Below are 12004 nucleotides of genomic sequence, written 5' to 3'. Positions count from 1 at the left end.
TTATAAATAAAAAAAATTATAAAAATTTTGTGCTTGTGTTTGTCTTCAGCCTCTTTGTGGTTCTACTTTGTATAGCCAACGTTTTCAAATCACTTCACTTCAAAAGTTACTCAAATAAATGTAACTAAGTAAATGTTAATTACTACCAACCTATTGGTATTGTAAACTCTTAACCTAGGGGGAACAAAAAATGTAACAATTCTCAACACATTAAGGGAATTTACTGGTCTAATCTAAAGTAACTTTAGATTAAGCCAGTAATCTAAAACTGGCCTCTTCAGTTTTATCAATGAACTGAAGATGCCATGCTGCAGATACATCTTTGCAAAAAGACCTAAAAATGACATATTGATCACAAATTATAAAATAATGACTACAGGCAAAAATTAAACAAGCCTAAATGAATTTATTAACTTTAGGTGCTGTGTCCTGTGCATGACTTCTCTTCCTCAACAGGAACGGGAACCAACGCCTGCTACATGGAGGAGATGAAGAATGTGAAGCGTGTGGAGGGAGAGGATGGAAGGATGTGCATCAACACAGAGTGGGGCGGCTTCGGAGATGATGGCTCCCTTGAAGACATCCTGACGGAGTTTGACAAGGTGGTGGACAGGACTTCAATCAACCCCGGAGTCCACACGTAGGTTTTAGCTATTATATTTCAGTCAAAAGGTAAGGTAAGGTAAGGTAAGGTAAGGTAAGGTAAGGTAAAGTAAGGTAAGGTAATTTTATTTATATAGCATATTTTCAGCAACAAGGCAATTCAAAGTATAATTTTTTTTTACCCTAGTGACAGTCTTTTTCTTCTTCACCTTCTTACAAAATAGCTGTAAACATGTGGAAAGCTTATTGAACACTGAGGTTTGAGTAGTAAAACAAGATTTTTTCTTTTGCTCTTCTCAAAAATGTCCCAATGCATTTCTCATGTAACACCAAGGCAGCATGTTTAGTAGCTGGGAGGAGATTCTAAAGATGCACAGAAACAGTTTTATTTTTCATTGTTCATTATCAACAACAGAGAGACTTGGTCCTATCAAAGAGGAGCTGCCAGAAATCTTGGGCCCCCTGACAAAAAATCTGTTTGGGCCCCCCTGCGCAGCTGCTGTTACAATTTTTTGAGTCTATTTGACCCATAAAAAGCAACACCATTTTAAATGCTTGCATCTGCCTTGCTTTCTTACAATTTTTTGAGTCTATTTGACCCATAAAAAGCAACACCATTTTAAATGCTTGCATCTGCCTTGCTTTCTTTGGTTCAATACTGATAATTAGCACAATATTTACTGTTCATGAATTTAACATCCAACAGTCCACATCCAGTATGCAAGTAGGTTGTTTAATTTTTTCTATTAGTTTTAGATTACTGAAATGTCTCTCCCCATGAGCAACAGTCAATAGCATCGTGCAAAATACACATAAAGCAATCCAGACTTCTCAAAAATGCTATGTAGTTGCATTTTATTCAAGCTGCAGTACATAACTTTAATAAAAAATATGTTTCTCCATATTTGTTAAAGCCAGTGGTCCCCAAGCCGGATCCGGCCCGCCTCCACATTTGGTCCAGCCCCCTGAACAATGTCAGAGAGCATTTAGATTTTTTCTTTCTTATACCATATTTTTCTTGACTATAAGCCGCTACTTTTTTCCTAAGCTTTGAACCTTGCGGTTTATAGCCCAGTGCGGCTTATATGAAGATATTTCTTCAACCACCAGGGGGATCTTTAGCAGGAAGAGAATCATTGGAAGTCAAAATTGGAAATAAAAGAAAGCACCCATTAAAATGGAATTAGGTTTTAATAGGGAATTGAAATTTGAGAATGTTGTTGATCAGTTAAATAGCATTGAGGAGAAAAAGAAGATTTTTCGTATTTTTAAATAATACTGGGATCATTATGACAATTTGAGGCATAGATATTAGGATCCAATAGATGGCAGTAGTGCAACAATAATGGATGCAAGCTGCCGTTGAAATCTAAAGAAGAAGGCGCCCATTTTCATTTAGCACATGCTAGTAGCAGACATGAAGGATCAGCACTTTTACTGTTACAGTTACCGTTCGGAAACTACCGTAATCAGTTCAGTTAAATCTAAGCTTGGCAACTTTTTCTTTTTCAACCGTAATAAATGAGATATTCAATTGACCTGTTATGACTCAAATTTTGAATGTCCGCCCCCCTCTGCTGCGTGCTGCTGCATCATTGTGGAAAACCTAGAGCGGCAGAGATATCTGCGACTTATAGCCCGGTGCGGCTTATGTGTTATGTTTACCGTGCTTTTTTTTTTTTTTTCTTTTTTTTTTTTTTTTTTAACTTTGGGGGTGCGGCTTATAGTCCAGAAAATACAGTATTTATTTCATAAATAGTGTTATTTCCTGGATTTTTTCTGTGAAGAACCCAGAGAGGGTTATGGTTATTTGACTGTGCTTTCTGGAAAACAATACATTTTTACATTTAGACACTCCTGCAATTGTCACACTTTTTCTGTTACAAACTGACTCCGGCCCCCCAGTAGAGAAGGGAAAAGTTATGTGGCCCAGTTAGCAGTTTGTTATGAGACAGATAATCTGTGAAAACAATCAATCTCCTCCATCTCCTTCCTGAACTACTATTACTGGTTAAAGTAATGCACCGTTCTGACCAAAACAACCAATCAGAACTAGTAGGACGCTCTTAGCCAGGGGTGCCCAAAGTTGGTCCTTGAGGGCCGGCATCCTGCATGTTGTAGTTCTCTCCCTGGTTTTACACACCTGCATCAAATGATGGCTCATTAGAAGGCCTAAGGAGAACATTGACTTGCTGAGGAGATTGTTGCTACCACTAGGGAGAGAACTAAAACATGCAGGATGCCGGCCCTCAAGAACCGACTTTGGACACCCCTGCTCTTAGCGCTGTGAATTAGCCCCATTCACTCACTGCTAAATGTGCTAATGGTGGAGAAACACCTTATCATTACAAGAAACCGTTTATCTGCCGTCATTGGTAGCTATTCTAACTAAACTGAGCATTTACAGTTCAAATCTGCACAGCTCTGTGCTATGCAAGTTGCAGCACGGCACAAATCAAGGGGGAGGAACGATGAGCAGCACCACATGAGATTGTGATTGACAGCACTAAAACTCTCCTGCCACTGACTAGTTGTTTCTAGCACTGGAAGAAGGCAGAGGAAATAGATTTTTCACAGATTACCTCTCATACCATACTATCACAACAACAATTTATATAAAAGTGGCATACTGCAGCTTTAATTTCACTAGGGAGAGGACGGGTCAAGAGGGGCGTGGATTAGAGCTTCTGCTCACTCACTCATCTGTTGAGTGGTAAAAGGCACTGGGAATAAGTTAAATATATGAATATGTTGGTCATTTTTTTCCTTAATTCATTAAATGCTAGTGAAATGGAGACGAGCAGTAGTTTGTAGCTAAGCTAACTATGCTAAATAGTTGATAATCTCACACAGTCTGCCCACCTCTCGGAGAAAAACTGGGTTATAAATTAACACTCTTGCCTTTTTCTCTCTCTCCTTCTCTCCATTTTGTTTTTGAAAACCTGATTTTATAACTTTTCTTAGCAGCACAGTAACTGCCACAGTCGACGCTGTATTCAGCTGCAGCTTCTACTATCTGTAGCAGCATACGTCATGGTGAAGTGCTCCAAGTAGGAACGAACCATTTAACGCAGATAGGGGGGTTCAGGGCATAAACGGATGTGTGTTTTTTGGTCTGGGAGGGGTAACATTAAATTTTTACTACTAAAAATAATCTTTGAATCTTTGAATATGATTAATTTTATATTTGACAGGACCCCGATTTTTTTTACTTTATGTCTGTGAACAAAATATAAATAATTAAATTGTGGAGCACCTCCTGTTGGTCAGGGCTCCTAGAATCGTCATCACCCCTTTACCGCGCCCCTGCCTATCAACAACTAGACTGATCAAACTATCAGAAGATTCCTTGCATGGGCCAAGCAGGAGATCGCAAACAAAGGAGGAGGAGATAAATACTTTTAAATACAAGTACATTCAAATCTGGTGGTTAAAAAATTAAAAGTTTATGGTATTGTGAAAATAGACCCTCTAATTGCATAGCCACTTACTTCCGGACTTTGCAAATGGCCTGGACAGATCCTATGGAGGATGCAGCCCCTAAACATGAGCATAAATTTCAAGTTTTCCATGTAACACAATTCTTGCAAATAAGAGTAGCTAACTTGTACATCATGAAAACAAATTCTAAAATGAAAAACAAAAAAAACAAAAAAAATTAACATTATTTTCTGTTGGTATAGCACACTGATTAATAGGCATTGTTGGTTATTTATCTTACGCAGAAATCAGAATTGTCAAGTTTTAAGTAGCAAAGCTTATCTAACATTACCAATATCAAAACAAAGCATCCAGCTTGGAACTGAAGTTAAGTTGAATTAAATTTAACTGAAGGACAATTAAGTTGAATTCAAAATCATTTCCACATACAAACTTCAACTTTGCTAAATGGAACACTATTACTTGTTCCTGGTTCAGTCATCCAGTATCACAACTGTTTGTATATATCCTTAAAATAAAGTACTGCATTTTCCAGACTATAAGTAGTACTTTTTAGTAGCTTGACTGCTCCTCTGATTTATATTCAGGCGTGTCTTAAATATTTTTTTCTCTTCATGATGCATTTTTTGACTGAAGCAACCAATACTATGAAGTGACTTTTAATCCCAAAAATACAGTAATACTTCTGAGCATCACTAATGGCATCCCGACTCATACCATAGTTCGAGAATGATGTAAAACATAAAGTTTCAGTATAAATTGCTTAACCATCAGAGGGCAGCAAATCACAAAAACTGGGTACCGTATTTCCCGTACTATAAGGTGCTCCGGATTATAAGGCGTACCTTCAATAAATGGCCTATTTTAAAACTTTTTTCATATATAAGGCACACCGCATTATAAGGCGCATAGAATAGACGCTACAGTAGAGGCTGGAGTTATGTTATGCATCCCCTAGATGAAGCTGCACTAAACGGAATGTCAACAAAACAGTCCGACTCCGGTTGGCAAGGAGAGCCTTCCGCGACTGGGCCGGGGCGTGGCTAGATGATGGTCACCGTTCTCTGTTCACGCTCAGCATGTTTGTGGTACTAAATGACCTGCAGATGACCTGATTCTAGACGGTCGGTAGGTAGATAGGTCAGTCAAACTTTATTAATGGATTACAAACCATCGTTCTGACAACTATCCCAGCATGCAACATGCGCTTCTTCTTCTACCGGCGAAAATGAAGTCGGCGGCTGCTTACCGTAGTTGCTAGACCTATTGTGGCTCAATATATAAGGCGCACTGTCGGCTTTTGAGGAAATTGAAGGTTTTTAGGTGCGCCTTATAGTGTGGAAAATACGGTAATCTGTTTTTGTCACTGTCCTGATGATGTGTTGTCCTGCAGCTTTGAGAAGATGATCAGTGGGATGTATTTGGGGGAAATCGTTCGGCTAGTGCTGATGAAGCTGACGGAGAAGAAGCTGCTGTTTAAAGGGGAAGCGTCTGAGGCCCTGCGTACTCCAGGAACGTTTGAGACAAAGTTCATCTCTATGATTGAGGAGTAAGTGTGAGTAAAAATATATTCAGAATCCTTATTAACCAGACAAGTTGACTACTATAACTTATTTGTGTTTTTTTTCTTTGTGTGTCATTGGTTCAGGCCGGACAGTGGTCTGGAAAATGCCAAAAAGATTCTGACTGAATTGGGTCTGAGGTGGGATTTGGTTGACGCCCGTGTGGTTCGACTTGTCTGCGAGACCATCTCCTCACGTTCTGCTCGTCTCTGTGCCGCTGCCTTGGCAACCATCGCCAACCGTATTCTTGCCAACCGAGGGCTGCCTCATCTGAAGACGACAGTGGGAGTGGATGGGACCGTCTACAAAAAACATCCCAAGTAAGACACAAGACGAAGTGCTTGATCTATCTTAACCTCTCAAAATGATGATCAACAGCTCTCCTGGCCCTTTGAAAGTCTTTCAATTTCAGTTTTTAAAATTTCCTACCTGGTTATTTGGCATATCATAGAACAGAAGTCACCAACAAGGTGGCCCCAAAGACCATATGTGTTGCTCATGGAGTTGTTCCAAAAATAGGAATTCATTAATCATCAAATTATGTAATTAAAAGTCAAATTATGTTTCAAACTAGTAGTCCTTCATTTATTTGATTTCCTGTTTTCCAACTGACAAATAGGTGTTAGCAATGACAGGGTTTCCTTCTTTTAAGCAATGCTATGTTTCTGCTCAGAAAAAATATCAGAAACTGATCAAATTTATCAGAAACAGAAAATTATTTTTATATTTCACAAATGTATTAGTAATTATCATGCAATATCAGAAAACACCATAAAATACTCGGAATTGTTAAGACACTTTGCTTATTTTATGTCCTAAATAGCTAAATAACTAATGGTTCCAGTGCTTAGACCAGTCAAAATGCTTGTGTTAATGCCAGCCAATCAGTGACAATCTCTTATTCATCAACGATCTCTTATGCATCACTGACTAAAAATCTTGCGCCAATTGTCAACAAACAAAAGTTTTGTGTTTTTAAGCATTGTTTTTTTAAGTCAGCATATTTGTAGTTAGAGGAGAAGGTTGGTCAAATGTTCTATTTTAAAGTTTGTGTCAGACAATTCTGAAATCCTGAAGTTTTTCCACAAAACACTGATTCTTATTAAGGTAAATGTCTTGCAGTGGACCAAAAAAAAAGTAATGACAATTTTCCAATACAGTACATCAGCTTAAAATTTTAACAGAAAACTCCATTAGTGTTGTTTTCTTTTTATTTTCCCAAACATACGTTAGCTGACTTGTGTAAGGATAAGGCAGCTTCACGAGTTGAGGGATTGTTGTATGTGTGTGTGTGACCATCTGATCCGACCCAGTGTTGTGACAACATATGTCAAACATAGCCACTTTTCAGATTAATATTTTGCCATTTTAGCTGCTTCTCTGGTTTGATCAGATAGTGAAGAATTCTTAACAAGTGAAACCAGATGCTTACAAACATTGAATGAAGACATCTTTTTTTCCTTACAGTTTGATGTTAAATCAGATCAAACCTCTCTTGTTTAGGGTCAGTTATAATTACCAAAATTATTTCTATTTGCTAAGTTCCACAATATGAGAGAAACAATATGTCAGAGACTCCATCCATCCATGGGTTCTCAAGGGGTGCTGGTGCCTATCTCCAGCGGGCGATGGCCGAGAGGCGGGGTCATCCGCCTCGTCTCCCCGTCCCGTCCGCCCCAGGGCAACACAGAGACACACAGGGCAAATAACACACACTCACACCTAAAGACATTTATTGATTAAAAAGACATAACTTTAGTGTATGTAAACTTTTGGTTTACATACACTAAAGTTAAACACCTGATCAGGTGTTTAACTGATCAGTTAAACACCTGATTAACTGATCAGTTAAACACCTGGATCAGGTGTTTAACTGATAAATTCCAGAGCGAGATATAAGTCCACATCCTTTTCTGATCTAACTACCTAAAATGTGTCTCAACATAGTGACTTTCTGTGTTTATAAAATGTTATGTTCAGAAAAAAGTTGTTTATTTCATAAGTTTTTTGCTCTGTCAACATCTCTAAAAGATGCAGCTCTGTTTACTCTCTAAATATCTCAGTTACAGTGACAAGCTCCAGAAAGTATTGCACCTCCTTGCCCCCAATTGCGACATCAAGTTTCTCGTCTCTGAGGACGGCAGTGGGAAAGGTGCTGCCATGGTTACCGCTGTGGCTCAGCGGCTAGCTCTCCAATCACGGCTGTTGGAGGAGAGCGATGGTGAGGAAGATGAAGAGGAAAAAATGGGAAGCTAACTGTGCACAATTTAAGACATTTTCATTAACACATTTGAGAACTTATAAAAACCCTGCTGTACTTTAATCAACTTGTGTTATATAAAAACTGATACATCAGTAAGAAATTAACAGGTTGATTTATTTTTGCTTCAAATTTTATGTCGAAAATAAAGATGCACATTAACTATACTAATAAATGTTGATCCAATAATGTGTTTGGAAGATGGAAATCTGCGCTTGAAATTGTTGGACTTCTTTTGCCCACAAGGCGTCATTACAATTTCTACTTTAACCTTTAAAACTTGAGTTCCGTTTTGCTCTGGTTTCCTCCACTTCAAGACTTTGGAGATCCCCCCCCAAAAAAACCTTCCTAGAGAATCCACCAAGAACTGTGTAAAGAATAAGAAATGAAAAGGTCTCAGACTGATTAGTCTGTTTAGTCCAAAATGAAAGTTATGAGTACATGTACATTGAATTTACAGAATAATTTTACTTTGAGTCACTTGGGAAAATGTTATATGATCTTCCAATCCATTGAGGTGAACCTTGGTAATCCAGTTTCAGATATTCCCCAAGGCTAAAAGAAAAAAAAACTGAATTGTTTTTGTCACAATCTGTTAAAAAAAGTATCATGTTGAGGAATCTTGTCAACCCTTCTACAGTTCAGAAAGACTCAATAGACTGTGACTAATGGCTTCAACAAAGGGTAGAAAAGTGTAGTTTTAAATACTTTGTCTTTAGTAATACCAGACCACACAGAAACTACAACAGTGTTCATGTCAGTTAAGTAAGGGTGTGACACCTCTGTAGGCTCTGGATCAAGAACACACAGTGACCTAGCATTAAGAGCATTAATAATGGCCTGGAGCATCTTCCTAAGATAGGTGTGAAATTGATACACTGTCCCAGATATACCTTGTAATCGAAATTGATTGAGTTTCCTTAAGTGGTCCAACAGGATTTATTTTCAGCCTGCAAATGACTGATCGCATTACACAAAACATAACTAAAACCAAACAGATTACTAAATAACCAAAACCAAAATTGTCACACAAAATTGGGAAACCGTGATGACTCGTTAACCTTTTTCCAACTTCAACGCAACATAAGTCCATATAGATATATAAGAGAGTAAAGTATGAAAAATAGCCACACCCATAGTGTGCACATTCTTAAACTTATACCTTGCTGAACCATCTTTCATTTGAATTTCAGCAATAAACCGTCTTTGATCAAGTCTATCCACATCTTGATTATATTTGCAATGCTTGACCTTACAAATGTAAGGTCAAGCATCAGATTGGGAGGACACCACTTGTCCACAGCCATGTTGAGTCATATCTGAAGGTTTCCTGTCTGATATAGTACTGGACTCTATTGTTTTGTTGACTTTAAGGAACCTTTTGACTCACTGTGATGCTAAAAAAATAGAATCCTCTTTCACCTCCAGGTTTCAAGCAAACTGCTGATAGTTTATGGATTAAACTACCAGATATTTGGAACTTTTCATATATTTATCCACTTTTGAAAAAGCTTCTGTTCAATCTGAAGAAAATCTGCTGAAAAAAAAACATGTTTTTATCTAAAACCATTGCATTGTTGTTCTTGCTATATTCTTTTGGTCAGGAATGTTTGAAATTTAGCTCCATTCATCTTCTATCAGTTGTAATCCAGTGTCCTGTCCATGCTGAAGACAAACATTCCCACTGCATGATGATGCCACTATGTTTCACAGTGGGGACTGACTGTTCAGCTTTAAGTGTAGCACTAGAGGTTTGTCACTGTCAAAAAGCTACATTTTGTTCTCATCTGACTAAACAACCTCCATCCACATGCTAACTCTGTTCGCAAGCAGAAATGAAATTGTAATCCTAATTCTCCTTGCTGTGGATATATGTGGTTTACAGTCCGATCATGTCAGACTTCAGACCTCTGATATCCAGCAACTTCTGGATGGATTTTCTCCAGGTTTTAGCAGGATACTTGGTAAGGAGGAAATTCTCCAATTTAATTTAGATGATCCAGAGCAATTAGTGTCTGAAATGGGGTGAGAAGTTCAAAGCCTGGGATATGGTTTCATAATCTAAACCTGATTTAGATTTCTCTACAACTTTCTTCCTAACCTGACATGGAGGGTTTTGGATTGATTTGAATCAGATTTGTGGACTTCTTTGATGAGTCATGGATTAGCTTTTGTTGTGACTTGGCTTTGAAAATAAACTCAGTTGCGAAGCTTAGGTGTGCTTTGCGTGAACATTTAGGTTTGTCATAGTTGCCAATGACACCAGTAACTACTGTTGCCACAGAAAGCAATGTGACCAGGCTTAGGACCATCTACAATTTGAAAAATTGTTCATAATCCTGCTTCTGTTTTCATTAAAATATTGAAATTGTGTTATTTGTTACATATTTTATTTGTTAGAAGTTGTAGTTGGTTCACTTGAGGACATGACAAGGACTAAATTCTTTACATAACTGCATTTACCTGATCAGCAGCCACACCTGGTGATGCAGAATGTTTTAATGTACATAGATCACACAACATTTCAATAGTTGCAGAGAAATTAGAATTATGTGCAAAACAACATAAAATATCAGAGATATTAAGTACACCCTTCATCTCAATCAAAGCGACAGGTGGGCGGGACTTCCGGTATTTGAGGCGGGACTTCCGGTTTTAGGATAGGAGGGGGTTTAAAATGGGGTGGGGATAGGGGCGGGGGGTCTATATGTTATATGTATGGAGATCAACACATTCATCCTCTTACTGAGGGTCAAAGACCACCGCTCGTATATTAAATCCCAATATCTGTGTACCCGGAACCGGATCTTGTTCCTTCCTTGGGCAGCGAGCAGTCGTCCCGGGGTATCATCACGCAGCCCTCCGTTGATTCTGCATCTCCGTTTGCTTGTCCAACATTTTAATATCCTTCATTACTGACTTGTCACCAGCTGATGGATACAGAACATGTCCTGAAGAGTCCACTAAATTAGATGCTGTTTATAAAATCATGCCTTTATGATTTTTGTATAAATGCATGTCATTAAACAAAATCATACCTGAATATCGCATTAAAAAATTATTTTGACAAGTACTCAAATTTTATTTTACTTATTTCTTTTTAATAAAGACATTGACAGACAAAGTGAACTGCATTCAATTGACCAAGGATAAGAAATTGTTCCACCAGTACACACTTTGTGCATTCTTTGGATTAAGAAATAAGTCAGAGGTGCACATATTAATAAAAAGAGCAAATAAAAGTAGAAGATCCAAAAAGATGTCTTGACTATGTTAGTTACTACAGAATCACTGGGACTGCTTAACGTAGTGTTGTAGCCATTTTTAACTGACTGTATAGCACAGTGGGTAAGACACCAGTCTACCACCTGGGAGACCGGGGTTCGAATCCAGGCTGGGGCAAGTTACAACAGTGCAATTGAGCTATGCAGTGTGGGTCCTTAGGCAAGACCCTTGGAGCTATATAGCCTACCTCATACCATGAGAGACATTGATATGCATAACATGCCGGCTCAGACGTCGCCCGGCCAAACAAGGTCTGCGTCAGGTGCTGGGGAACCAGAGCAACTTGATGAAAAATGGGCTACTGGAACAAGACGGAAATGGGCGAGAGACGAAAACATGGATCTGTTGGAATGCTACTACTCAAGTAACCCTAGTCAGAGGGGCTACATGCAAAGACTGAGGGTGGAATGGTTACTTCGACACCCAAAGTCTACAATGACTGCCAAACAACTAGTAGCTCAGTGTTCCAACATCTGCAAACGGCAACTGCTATCACAACTTGAGATTGACGAGATACAACACAAATGCTATGGCAAGAAGGAGGAGCCCGGATGTAAGGTCGAGGGGGGAGTTAACTACAACTCCCCACCCCGAGACTGGAATGACATTAAAATAAATGCATTTGACAAAATACATGACACAATTAGTTTCCAATTCAAAAGTTGAAATTCTCAAAAAGAAATGTGTACAATACCATGTTTAAAGTTTTTAAGTTTTTAAGATATTTACTATATTTACAAAATCTACAAACAATTCTGTTTTAAATTTCAAGACTTAATACAGGCACAATACCTTTAACAGAACTTGACAAAAATGTGTAAGTAAACAGCCCAACATAAGCTTACATAACTAC

General features: G+C 38.3%; 1 protein-coding gene across 1 annotated transcript in view; it reads left to right on the top strand.

Moving 5' to 3' along the window:
- The window catches only part of LOC106909850 (hexokinase-2-like), a 51988-nt gene extending 43914 nt beyond the window's left edge, over positions 1-8074 (top strand). The window contains exons 8-11 of the mRNA XM_088012353.1: positions 457-640; positions 5438-5593; positions 5693-5926; positions 7670-8074. Coding sequence (XP_087868479.1) covers positions 457-640; positions 5438-5593; positions 5693-5926; positions 7670-7862 — 767 coding nt within the window. The 3' untranslated portion in view covers positions 7863-8074. The remainder of the gene's footprint in view (positions 1-456; positions 641-5437; positions 5594-5692; positions 5927-7669) is intronic.
- Positions 8075-12004: the final 3930 nt, after the last annotated feature.

Source organism: Poecilia mexicana, unplaced genomic scaffold (assembly GCF_051168715.1).
Source record: "Poecilia mexicana isolate PSO_F unplaced genomic scaffold, ASM5116871v1 scaffold_14, whole genome shotgun sequence".
Lineage (NCBI taxonomy): Eukaryota > Metazoa > Chordata > Actinopteri > Cyprinodontiformes > Poeciliidae > Poecilia > Poecilia mexicana.
Note: the sequence above shows the minus strand (reverse complement) of the source record. Positions and strands in the feature narration are given on the sequence as shown.